At 38.1% G+C, this 13,569-nt stretch overlaps 1 protein-coding gene across 1 annotated transcript; it reads right to left on the reverse strand.

Moving 5' to 3' along the window:
- Positions 1 to 3,063: 3,063 nt before the first annotated feature.
- Positions 3,064 to 9,544, reverse strand: LOC143849584 (protein trichome birefringence-like 33). The gene is made up of 6 exons (XM_077358648.1): positions 9,262 to 9,544; positions 8,792 to 9,005; positions 4,544 to 4,715; positions 4,254 to 4,453; positions 4,005 to 4,163; positions 3,064 to 3,624 (listed from the first exon to the last, which is right to left on the reverse strand). The coding sequence occupies exons 1-6, from the start codon at positions 9,428 to 9,430 to the stop codon at positions 3,285 to 3,287; spliced, it is 1,254 nt and encodes a 417-aa protein (XP_077214763.1). The 5' UTR covers positions 9,431 to 9,544; the 3' UTR covers positions 3,064 to 3,284.
- Positions 9,545 to 13,569: the final 4,025 nt, after the last annotated feature.

The raw sequence follows: 13,569 nt of genomic DNA on the forward strand, positions 1-13,569 counted from the left end.
ACTTTATTTTATCTATATTTTTTATTTTAGTTCCAATCGTGGTTTTAAATTTCGACCGAAATTTCGGATTTCATTTGGGACCGAAACCGAAATATGCCGAAATTCATTATGTCGCCATTTATTTCGATTATATGCCTTTTTAATTAAAAAAAAAAAAAGTTTTACAAAATTTTGAAATTTCGAAAAATCGGTCCAGAATTTCGAACCAAATTACCAAATTTCGGACCGAAATTTCAGTTTTCGGTGGGGTCCGAAACGGTTACTGAAACCGAAATTTTAAACCATGGTTCCAATACCTTATCGACCTGATCCTTTTCAGAGTGCTTTCCCGATCTCACTTTAATTTGAGTCATGATCTATTTCAAATAAGCCTATCCATCAGATTGTCCTAGGCTCTAGTTATGTTGTACACAGTTATGTATGCCTTAGGGGTAGACAGTAGACCTGGCAAACGAGCGGGCAGGGGGCCGGGTCAAAATGACCTGGAAATTTTTACGGGTCACTAAGCTTGGACCCGCACCCTGGGCCAGGTCCACCCGCGGGTCACCCGATTTTTGACATGTTTTTTAAGATTTTTTTTATTTGTATAAGGATTTGCTAGCCACCTTCGCCAACCATTTATGTTGACTGTTTGAGAGATTTGTCTTATTGTCGCGTGGTGCAAGCTGCAAAGATTGGCAGAAGTACGATTTGTGAAAAGGTGGCTAGCAATAAATAATAATCATGGGTACTAAGTTTTAAATGAGAAATTACTGGAAAAATAGACGCAAAGTAGAAAATTTACGGAAAAAAAAAAACTGAAAGAATGTTCTAAAATATGATAATTACGGAAAAAAATACATAGAAAAAGCAAAAGTTATGACAATGACTGAAAAAAAATACATATAAGTAAAAGTTATGACAATTACGAAAAAAAAAAGGCCAAAAGGTGCCAAAACAAAACCTTTTGCACTTCTCCTGCGGGTCCACCAGGCCCGGCCCTATTTTGACGGGCCGGGTGGACCCGCGGGTCAATTTCAAACGGTTCACTGATTGGTGACCAGGACCCGTAATTTACAGGCGGGCCGGGTGGACCCGCGGGTCCGGGTCACTTTTTGCCATGTCTACTTAGGGGCTTAGGGCTAGGTAGGGGTGCCAACGGATCCACTTTGGATTGGATCTCCCTATGTGTTAGTCATGATTCGGAGTGTTTTTCGGATCTTACTGTCTAATCCTAGGTCATGATCCATTTCAAATTGGAGAATTCATCGGAGTGTCCTAGGTCCTACTTATATTGTAAATAATTATGGCTTAAGCTTCTTTTTTCTTTTTCTTTTTTGATGACGTAGGGTGTCCCCACCCCACATTGTAGAGTGGGACTAATTCCCTCCGGATGCACGCAATCACCTATAAACCACGAGCATCGGGTAAGCCCAAGGGGATTCGAACTCTCGTCTGTGAGGAGCATACCCAAGACTTTAAGGTTAGGAAAGGAAAAAGGGCAAAAGGGAACAAAGGGAAAAAGCAAGAGAGAGACGGATCCTCGTGGAAATGAAAAGCGAGAAAATGAAATGTCGTTTGTCGTTCTGAGTAGTGTTTTATAAACGTTACAAAAATACCAATCGTGAAAAGACACAAAAGAATGAGAATGTGAAGGACATTTTTGTATATTTGTGCCCACCATGGTGATCAAGGATGCTCCATTGGATTTTGTGGCTACGTTTTGGTCGCGAAATTTCGGACCTTGGATATGGATCCAGTGGATATGGTTCACTTCAGATCCAGTTGTGTTGTGCCCACCCAAATCTTGTCCGTTAATGTTCAGATCGTCCCATGTTCCAGGTTTTAGAAATCTTTGTAAGGGGAGAGATTTCCAAAAACCTGGATTTCTTACTTAAAATTCAAGATAATAGATTGTAAAATCCAAAATTTTACGCCGCTTTCAAACTTAAACCTATTGATTAGGTTCTAAAATAAAGAAGGGGTAAATTTGGCCTATTGATTAGGCAATTTTAACACATTTTTTCGCACTTCTTATGCGCAGTGTCACGATAGAGGACCCCGTCCTTAATTTTTTTAGCACGGGATCCCTTTCTTCTAGCAACCCTCTTTAATTGCTACTCTTTTTAGGGTTGGCCTATTTGGTTGTTGGATAGATTATCCCGAATAGATATATTCTAGGATAAGAGCTATCCATTGTTTTCCCCAACTATCTATCCCAAAAAGGATTCTTACATTTCAAAAGTAAGGGAAATTGCAAAAAATGGAATTAACCAAGTGTCCATCAACGATAGGAATCATATGGATAAAACGTATCCTGAGAATATCTATACCAAAAATGGTTTTCTACCTTTCAAAAAGGGAAGTGATATTTACGCCTCTTTTGATCACCAGGGACACCCAGCGTCAGTGTATCAATGGCAAAAAGGGGGCTAATGTACTTTATGTCAGAAAAATCCAATGGCTTTCATTGCAAAGTACACTGGCAAATGGGTGTCCCAAGTGATAAAAGGGGCGTAAATACCATTTCCCTTCAAAAATGAGGAAAAATGCAAAAAAGAAAAGAAAAAGGAATTAACTATATCTTATGGATACAACATATCGATAAAACATATCCGGGAATATATCTTACCAATGAAAATCAATCATGCAATCAAATAGTCTTGATCATAGTTTCAAAACTCCTCCACGTCATTGTGGACTCCCTGGAGTTAACTCCCTTTTACCTTGGCCGTGTTCTTATCCGAGTCCATCTTTTGCCCTACAAAGTCAATCAAAATTCCTTTGAATCTCTTTACTTATGGCCATGTCAACCAAGTACTCAATCGTGTCAACCTGAGTGCTGACTTCATTGTGCCGAGTTGGCTAGGATTTGATTTGGCCCCGCTTTGACCCACATCCAGGTTTTGAATCACTCCTAATGGGTACAAGCATAAAGGAAAGTTGGAAGTCTTCATGGGGGAGAATCCCCATATACATGGTATAGAATGTGTATCAAATGAATGAGAATGTTTGATATGCTTATACCTTTGATCTAATGGACAAAATACATAATAGCATAGACAATTGGAGCAAGACACAGCAAAGAGAAAGCCCTTAGGCCTCAAAATCTTCTTTGAAGAACATGTAGGAAAGAATCAAACAATCAACTGGATGATGTGTGCTTTTAGCAAATCAACATCTATAACTTTTTGGTACATATAAACCATGGCAAAATCTTCCACCCTGCAAATGCTATCTCCGCATGGTTATAATAAGGATTTAAATACAAGGAATAGAGAAGCAAAACCTTAAAAACATGTGTCTTAAGGAAAGAAAAGCTTGGCGTATAAGAGTTCATTCCATGTATCTTGAAGGCCAGGCAAACACCAATGGGCACAATCGGCATAGCTAACAGGGTTCGCTAATTGCTCTGGCGTCAATGGACTCCACTGCTTCTTGTAGATGGAAGTGTGAGCGTCCTTCCGATACTCTGAGAGTTGGGTGATGTTGAGAAAAGTAATGGGTACCTTCATTTTACTGAACACTCTTCGAATTACCCGCATTATGTCTTTCCTAGATGAACTTCCCCAGTACGTAGGATCTTCGATTGGAGCCGTTTGATTGTAACAGTTCCCACCTGGCTCACCCCCCCAATTAACACTCCTGCCAAGATTCCAAGTTCAGGGTTTGTAGAATATGGTTTGGCTATCTACATTTCGTGATCAAGTACTTGTTGTTGAAGTATGAATGATTAAATAACACCGACTCTAATAGCTTAAGCTTTTGGAGTAATTGGTTGTTTCACATGGTTTTAGAGCTATTGCCTCGCGGAAGGTCCTGGGTTCAAAACCCAACAACTACTTGATAATAAATCCACATGTACGGTCAACCCAAAAAAGGAGGGGCTACACGTGAGGGGGATTGTTGAAGTATAAATGATTACATGACTCCAACTCTAATAGCTTAAGCTTTTGAAGTAATTGGTTGCTTCACACTTGTTTTCATGTAAAGAGGAATATATAGTAAAAGCATAGTCTACTCACTTCTCATGGGAAGGTGACATGCTAGTGAAGAAAACTCTGGTTTTGTGAGGATCCATATTCTTTTCCACCCATTTCGCCATAGTCTTCAATGCCATCTGATATGCATCTACGGTTTCCATCTGTGTGATATTTTTCTTCTCATCTTCGAAAGACCCTCGCCTATCAAGAAGGGACGAAACAATTTTACTAGAAGGGAAAAAAGAAAGAAAAATTTAAGAATAGAGAGCATATTTCAAGTTGGGAAGTTACAGAATCTTCATCTTGTAGCCTGTCATCCACCAAAGATAGGTATTAAAAACTAGAATATCAACTCCCTTCCAGTGTTTAGCATGCTTATTAATGGCGCCTGCACGAACGATTCTATCTGTGATTCTATGTATGACAGCATTGTCGGAGTTGGATTCGACAATGAAGGGAGCCCAATAGAACTCGATCGAAGCATTGTAGTCCTAAAAAAGTTTCAAGAGAAAACTCAGAACAGAGTAAAATTGATCAATGCAGGAGTGAAAGATATCCAATGGGATATCTCCTTATGTTACCTCAGCTCTGAAGACAGTAAGCGAGTCGAATGTCTCCATGGATTTGGCATTTTCGGGGATGACGGAGTGGAGGAGGCAAACCATGGAGACAAACTGACCCCGATTGAGGGAGTCACCAATAAACATCATCCTCTTCCCTCGGAGCATTTCCCACATGAAAGTTGCATTGAAGCTGTAGTTTGTGACAGACCCATCTCATTAGTTTAAATTGATAAGAGAAGCAACCAACTTTCATATGAAAATTGAGAATATGATCATCAGTAAAGGAAGTCAGGGGAGTCGCATTGGGAATTAGAGTTGCATTGAGCTTGTTTTCTACTTGAAACCCCCATCTCACAGCTTGCAAATTAGAGAACTACAGATGAATGTGGAAGATTTTTTTCTAAAGGTATACCAGAAGAGTAGCATTTGGCATTAGAGTTGTATTGAGCTTTTTTAACTAAGTTGCATTGAAGTAGTAGTTTGTGACAGACCCATCACATAAGTTGGTATTGATGAGAAATTAACCAAACATTTGTATGGAAAACTGAGAACATGATAAGTAATCATGGAAACCAGCGCAGTTGAATTTGGTTTTAAAGTTGAATTTAGCTTGTATTCTACTTGAAAAGCCCATCTCAAAGCTTGCAAATTAAAGAACTACAGATGAATGTGGAAGCTTCAATTTCTATAGGACATTAAATTACCAGTCATTAATATTTCCAAACAGGAGAGAACTATTGGACTTGTATAGTCTCAGCATTGAACTACCTAAGTTGCATTGAAGCTTTAGTTTGTGATAGACCCATCTCACATGTTAATACTGATAAGAAAAAACCCAAACATTCATATACAAAACTGAGAACAAGATCAGTAATAAAGAAACCAGTGCAGTAGCATTTGGCACTAGAGTTTAATTGAGATTGGGTATTTGAAAAGCCCATCTCAAAGCTTTCAAATTAGAGAACAACAGATGAATGTGGAAGCTTTAATTTCTATTTGGCTACAGTAGATTACCAGTTATTAACATTTCCAAGCAAGAGGAACATAGATCTACCCAATTATCTTAACCGGTGCTACATCAATTAGCTCATGTAGGAACGGGAAGGGAAATAGAAGAAAGGGAAGAGAAATAGAAGAAAGAAGAAGAGAAATAGAAGAAAAAAGAGAAGAGAGGAGAAGAGGAGAAGAGGAAAAGAGAAGAATGAGGAGAAGAGCGGAGGAGAACTAAAATTAGGAAAAGAGAAGAATTAGAGGGAAGAAATCTCAATCAATCTTATTAATTCATCCAAAAGTTCTAATCCCTAATACATGAGGCCTATATATAGGCAACTGAAATAAAATTCCATGGAAAGTAATTAAAAGCCCTAAATCTAAATAACATGGAAATAAAATCCTAGAAACTAAATAACATGGAAATAAATAAAATCCTAGAAACTAAATAACAAGGAAATAAGATTCCTAGAAACTAAATAACATGGAACTAAATCCTCCTGATGGGCAAATATGTCTCTTATTGGACCTATAATCTGCATCACGGGAGAAGAATTCAAAGGATTTCGCTATGTGGAAAATAAAAGAGGATTAAAAGAACCACTCACCGGATTACAGAAGCACAAAGCTCCCTCCAGATTACACGAGATACAAACTCAATGCCATCTAGGATCCATGCATGCAATGCTCCCTATCAGCCATGCCTCTTTTTTTCTTCCTCGCCCAAGAGAGAGCCAAAAACCACACCCTTCAATTTTGTGTTCTTGAAGAAGTTTTTCCTCTTTCACGTTATTCCTCTCTCTTGAAGATGTTCTTTGAAGCTTTTTTCCCCTCTCTTTTACACTTAAGATCCAAAAAAACTCCACACATTTTTTTTTCCACTCTTCTCCCAATCATACGCAACACTCTCTTGTGTGTTAAAGGATAAGAATCCTAATCATTTAGGAGTCTTTCCCATAAATGGGAAACCGGTATTTGTAGAAGTAACTAGTGAGAGAGTTTCCTAATATGTGGAAACATGAGAGAGAAACATCCTTTCCTTATGTTTTCAATGCCTAAATTAGTAAATTCAAGGCAACTTCAACAAGGGTTGCGGGTCTCTGTGTTTGGGTTAATCCGTTGTAATCAGTATATATTATTTTCTCATAGTAGAAGATCATGTTCTCGCTCATGGACGTAGGCATCTTGACCAAACCACGTAAATATCAGTGTTCATCTTGTGGTTTATGTTTATTTTACTTTTCCATTAATCTGTGCACGATCAGAATGGATTTGACTGGTGAATTTTCTCAACAAGTGGTATTAGGGCTCAAGTTTGAGCGATCGTCTTTGGGTCAGGGTTGGAATGATCATGGGTATTATAATCGGATCGCGGTAACGGTGATTTTCGGAGGGTAGAAAGATTGTTCGAGAAATTCTCGTTCAAGGTGGAGCTCTGCAACGAGTGTGATATGAGATGACGGTAAAATCAGCTTCTACCCACTTTCACATCGACTGGCTTAACAAAAAGGTTAGCTTCACCCTATGGTAGATGACATCCTTGTTCAACAGGACCTGGCTAAGGCATTGAAAGGAAATGATGGGAAGCCAGAGAAGATGATAGATATCGAGTGTAGAAGATACCATCGTCTGGTGAGGGACACTCTGATTAGTGTTTCTAAGATCTTGATAGCTAGTTAGAAACGAGTAGTATGCGCATAAGTAGGGTCTCTTTCGCAATTAGTGCAGAGACGGATTTTTCAATTGTAGATGCTAGTGAGATGGTGACAGTTCCTGAATTGGGGAGGATGGATCGAGATCCCTCTTCAGGGTTGACTAGGTAAGTCGACGAGTTGGCAGCTGCGCATGTGCATTGGCCGTGTTGATCGAATCAGGTAGAGTCAGAACCAGGGTGTTTTGATTGTGTGTAACCGGCACTTTGAAAGGCTAATGGTGGTTTTGCGGGGACTACAGATCAGTTGTGGCATCAATGGAAAATCTTCAGGTAGTTGGGAAACAAGCCAAGGTAGTGATTGTTGGAAAAGTTGCCTTGTTTCTCACAATTTTCCGGGAAGTTAAATTAGAAACAAATAATTGCAAGTTTTTGGAAAACCTGGGTTTATAAAAATGAGAGAAAATGTTTTTCTCTTGACAGGAGGCTCTTTGTGTGGCGGCTGCAAAGAGGAGGAAAGAGAGAAAGATGAGAAGGGAGAGAGCAAAGAATAGAGTTTTAGAGAGTTGCTTCTCGAGCTTTTCTTCTCAAATTTTTCTTAAGTTTCTCTTGTGTACGGTCTTGGTTCAGAGGGTAGGGAAAGGGTTGTGGGTTTGTGGGTTTGGGTTAATCTATTGTAATCGTTGTATAATGTTTTTCTCATAGTGCATGATCATGTTCTTGCTCGTGGACGTAGGCATCTTGGCCGAACCACATAAATCTCGGTGTTCATCTTGTGGTTTGTGCTTATTTTACCTTTTCAGTAGTTTGCGCATGATCGGATCGGATTTGCCCTCCGGATTTTCTCAACGAAATCCTAAGTTCACTAATATGATGATTACTAACATCTTGAGCAATTTTCTGTAACTTGTTGTTCCATATTTTTCACTTTTCTAATGAGCCATTAAAAAGTGGTTGGGTGTTTAATAAAACAAAGAGTGTCAAGGCATTGTCCATAATTATTGGAAATCTTTTCCATGGTTATTGAATTTTCCTGCATTTGCTAAAAACTAATTTTCTATGGATTTTTTTCCAAAATTTAAAATTTCCCATATTTTCAAGATTAATTGCAAACCTACTAGTAAACCCCCGCTAATCTGACGCATTGTCTACAGCCCATTTGTGCCCGGATGATCCTAAACCGTTGATGCATGGATTGATAAGAAAATGCATAAAAATAAAATCTTAACAATTAAAAAAAAAATGCCTTTTATCCAGGTTTTATTCAACGGCTTAGGATCATCCGATCGTGATCAAACCAAAGGCAATGATTTGGAGCGAGGGAGATTCGTTGGATCAACGGAGCCGATCACCATGAAGTTTCACATGTATTGTACTATTGTGGGGCCAAAACCAGTTCCCACCCCCTTGTCTTTTCCTGAAAATGAACTCATCATTTCCATGAAAAGACAAGAAAATAGGTGTAAAAGCTGAGAAGGGGGTGAAAATATCAAAGAAAAGAGAAAGGTCTGAAACACCCATATGATCTATGAAGAAAAGTGGGCAACACCCATAGATCAATTCATACACAAAAGTTAACCAATTAAAACAAGGAATTTCATATAATTTTAATTAGGACTACTTACTTTGGTAAGTGACACCCATGAGGTTTCCATCTCCAATTCTGATACTCTCTATCCTTCCTCCCATGCTCTTGACAAGTAAGCTGAGGCTGTATATATGGACACTCCGACTCGCCGTAGAACGGCCGCGCCGCCTTGTCCAGCACCCACTTTCCGGCGAACACATCGCAACTTCCGGCGGTCTCGCCGACGGCAAAGGGCACATGGGTTATCTTCTCTGAGATGAAATTCAGTTAGAAAACCAATCAGACAGTTCATTTTCAAACAAAATTTGAGAAAAAGGGGGCACACGGGTTATCTTCTATGAGGTGAAATTTAGTTAGAAAACCAATCAGAGAATTCATTTTCAAACAAAATTTTATAAAAAGAGGCACATGGGTTATCTTCTATGAGGTGAGATTCAGCTAGAAAAGCAATCAAAGAATTCATTTTCAAGCAAAATTCAATCAAAATTTCTTTTTTCTTCTATTTACCTTCTCTTGATGAGGGTATTTGTTGTTCTAGCTGTTGGGTGCTTTGAAATGGCTGTCTGAAAATACAGATCAAATCCTCTCCGTAGAGAATGGATACAAAGATGATGAAGAATAAGATGAGGAGGTAAGAAGAGAGACGAGTCTTTCTAATGGAAGATTGGGGCTTCATTTCATTTTGGTCAAGTTGCTTTGTCTGTTGTGTTCTGTGGCTTGTGACCTCTCTCTGCACAAGGCATTGAATACATGGGAAATGGTGAAAAAGATTCCACTAAATTAAAATTCATAGCTGGCCTCATTATTGTGATCCCATTATTATATGGATGCTTAAAAGGATCTTAGGTAGGAAATTGGGCCATGTTTGGTTTGCAGGAAAAATATTTCTTGAGAAAAAAATTTCTTAGGAATTATTTTATTTCCTCAATTTAGAATGAAATGATAAATTTTAGGGATTTTATTGTAAATTAAGGCCATGTGTGAATGGCAAGAAAAACATTTCTGATAGAAACTTTTTTCTTGGATTTGTTTTTCTATTCACGACTTGTAGGGAAATGATACGATTATAGTTAATTTAAAGGGATAAAATCCTAATTTGAAGACCCTCCAAGTAAAAAATGAATAGGGCTGGGTCGTCATCTTTTTTCATACGTTAAAAAGGTAGAAACTTTTAGAAACATGTTTCTTTTCTAATGTTTCCAATTTGTAGAACCCTGTAAATAAAACCCTTTTTTTTTTTTTGTTGCTAGGTAAGCTGAGATCGAACCCCTGACCTTGAGGTGGAAGGCCAAACCCTTTACCATTGAGCTATAGGCTTAATCCCTTCCCTGTAAATAGAACTTTAACTGCGGTGACTCATGTTACTTTTTCCTATGTATGCAATAGTGCAATTGAGATTTTTTGATAACTTTTCAGTTATCCTGAGAATTTTGTAACTAAGTTGAAATCTAATACGGATAGAAATCTTCAACACTTGGAAATTTTGAATATTTGCTATTCTTGTAGATGTGCTAATCTTGAAGATACCTATCTATAATAGAAGGGATTTGGTAGCGTCCATCACTGAAGGTATTTCGCGGATGGTCTGTTGCATGTGAGAGCAGCCACTTATTAAAATCCCCATTCCCAAAGCATAATAGTGTGAAGGAAAGAATATAACTAAGGGAAATGCTGATTAAACCAAGGCCATGTTTGGATGGCAAGAAAAATATTTCTGACAGAAAAAAATTTTGTTGAGAAATTGTCTCGTTTCGACAATTTAGAGGGAAATGATATAATCATAGTTAATTTTTAGATGTAAATTATAATAAATTGAAGGTCCCTCTAAGTAAAAATGGTACGAGATTGGTTCAAATTATCATTTTTTTGCATGTAAAAGAAGTGGAAATTTTTTGAAATATTTTTCCTTTCCCAAACTTTTCTAAAAAACTCGTGCTGCCCAAATGGAGCCTAAAGTAGTAAAGTTTGTGTATGATCGACTAGAGATTAAAAATAAAAAGAAGAAGAAACAAAAAAAATAAAATAAAGAAAGTGAGCAGGTGGTGTGGTGGGAAGTCATCATGTTTCTTAGGTTAGAAGGGAAGAAAGCATGCAGATTGTAAATCATTTCCTTGAGAATTAGGAGTTGAGGAGAAAGCTTTTTCTAATATTTGTTAGATGGACAGTAGGTCACAGGTAATATTCAAGAATCAAGTTCAATGTGGAAAAGGGGTTGGAAATATCATTTTTTCAATGGGAACTTATATTGGAAGTCTAACTCAGTAGGTCAAGTGGGTCCCACTCAAAATATGTAACTAGATAAATCATATGTTCACCTACTTTCTAAGAATTTCCACCAGTTTTGATTTTCTTTTTCTGGTAAATGACTTCATTTTTTTGTAAAATACAAAGGTTGATTTACTAAGCAATTATAAAATATCTTGAATTTACGAATGACTTGTAGTTTAAACTCTATCTAAATAGGAGGGTTGTCGCATGGTCGAAAAGGCCATTTTGCCCCCTTTTTTGTCCCTTCTCCTGTAATTTTTACTAAGAAAATGTTTTGGAGACGGAGAATAGACTGATGGGGCTTGCTCTTGTCACTCGTTGATGTTGTGGTGAAAACCCACTTGATGAGATCAAAGGCAAGCAGAGCATATTCAAAGAATTAATGACTTCTACTGTATAGGCTCTGTTTGTTTAAGATTATGACCATGGATTTTGAGTGCCAAACCTATTATTGGACTCAAAATTAAAAGGCATATTCAAAGAATTAATGACTTCTACTGTATAGGCTCTGTTTGTTTAAGATTATGACCATGGATTTTGAGTGCCAAACCTATTATTGGACTCAAAATTACTTTTAATTTTGAGTCCAATAATCGGTTTCGCACTTATAATCAATTGTCAAAATCTTAAACGAACAGGGCCTAAGTTTTTTTGTTATATCTAGGCTCAAAGAATTTGACACTTTATATCCCCGTCATTGATTGTAGGCCATCATTATCTTTAATTTCTTTCAAAATGATAATCTACTAATCGGCATTTTACAAACAATAAGGGTTTGGATAACCCTCTTAAGTCAATAGAGTTGAAACTACAAATTATCTGTAAATTCTGACTCTTTCTCTAGTTACTTAGGGGCCGTTTGGATACGCGGATTTTAGAATCCTGGATGTCCTCAAAATTTTAGTTGGGAGACAAGAGAAGAAAGAGAACAGCCGTCGTTTTCTGATTTCTAGCCCTTCTTTCTGACAACAAGAGAGCTGGTGATTGTCCAATGTTTCCAAGTTTTAGAAATCGCAGAGAGAGGTTTCTAAAACCTGATTTTCTTACTTAAAATAAAAGAAACACTGCCAGGACAACATACCAGCAGCTTGATCATGACCCTCTTTTACACTGTTTTCAAGCTAAAACCGGATTCTAAAATCCTTATATCCAAACGGCCTTTAGTAAATTGCCCAAATATAAATAAAATTGTTTGGGGGGGGGGGGGGGGGGGGGGGTGGGGAATGTAAAGTTGGACTTGTAGATTGCAGTCATAGAATCCTTGTTGGACTGGTCCGAAATAATGATGGAGAGACAATGAGATGATAGCAAAACCAGAATTCTGGACTGCGTTTGAAGGATCACATCTCCACCGTAGATATATTATGGAAACATTTAAAGGGGTCTGGTGGATCATTTGTTTGGTGGGCTCCACTGCAGCTTTAAAGTATCACAATCTAGAGAGATTGTAGAGTGCCAGTGTACGGAAATACATACGTAGAAAGAAAGGAATATAGATTTCCATTTCTTTACTTTATTTTACTAGAGGAAAGTCAAACACTACAGTACAAAATGACCGGCAAGGATGGCCACGTGAATAAATGGCAACCAAACAAATATTAGGAAATGCAAAGGGCAATGATAAATTCGCAACCCCTGTAGGATAATTGGCACCACTCTATGCGTTAAAAAGAGAGTTAAAGTCTGTCATCTACCTCCTTTACAGTGGTGCGAATTATCCTACAGGGGTGAGAATTTATTTCAATATTATTTCACGGATATTTTTTTAAAAATAAGCCATATGCGTTTTCATTCATCTCTCTCAAGTCTTGAGTCACCCTCTTAGCTTTCTACTCGAGCCATTGGTCCTAGGTCCCTAACCCACTCGCCCGCGCAGCTGCCACTCGTGTTTACACTCTCCTTGCCCTTGCCCTTGCCCTCTTCTGAGAATTTTAAATTGTTCAATGTAAGTAGGACCTACTGAGACACTCCAATGGACAGTCTGATTTTGAAATTGATTGCGACCGAGGCACAAGAAGTAGGATCCGAGGAACACTCTGAATGAGATCCAACCGGTAGGCGATTTGAATGGATTGTTACTAAGACATAGGTGGATCCCATCAGAAATGGATCTGTTGACACCACTATTTAAGAGTCTATTTTCAAGTGGTATTTTTGTAGTATTTAAAAATATAATTAATCAAAGGGATAATTACATTTACACCCCCTCTAGTTTCTGACACATCCACTTCCACCCCTATAGTTTAAAACGTGACAAATACACCCCTGTAGTTTCAATTTGTTTAAGGTTTGCCCCCTCAGCTGAAGGTTCGTCCATAGATTGAAGGATTAGGATGATCCGATGGAGCTGATTTTTTGGGCACACCCTATCTATGTCAGGACCCATCAAATGTTTGGATTCGGGTGTGGGCCCATATTATTTGGATGATCCAAAGTGTTCATTGATGGGTCCTGACATAGATAGGGTGTGCCCAAAAAATTAGCTCCATCGCATCATCCTAACCCTTCAATCTATGGACGAACCTTCAGCTGAGGGGGCAAACCTTA

Source organism: Tasmannia lanceolata, unplaced genomic scaffold (assembly GCF_043159265.1).
Source record: "Tasmannia lanceolata isolate RefF3 unplaced genomic scaffold, GAP_Taslan_0.1 ptg000018l, whole genome shotgun sequence".
NCBI lineage: Eukaryota > Viridiplantae > Streptophyta > Magnoliopsida > Canellales > Winteraceae > Tasmannia > Tasmannia lanceolata.

Coding starts and splice junctions, on each gene's coding strand:
- LOC143849584 (XM_077358648.1), bottom strand. CDS start 9,430: ATGAAGCCCCAATCTTCCATTAGAAAGACTCGTCTCTCTTCTTACCTC. Junction 4,454..4,543: donor TTACTGTCTTCAGAGCTGAG/GTAACATAAGGA, acceptor AAACTTTTTTAG/GACTACAATGCTTCGATCGA. Junction 4,164..4,253: donor GGCTACAAGATGAAGATTCT/GTAACTTCCCAA, acceptor CCTTCTTGATAG/GCGAGGGTCTTTCGAAGATG.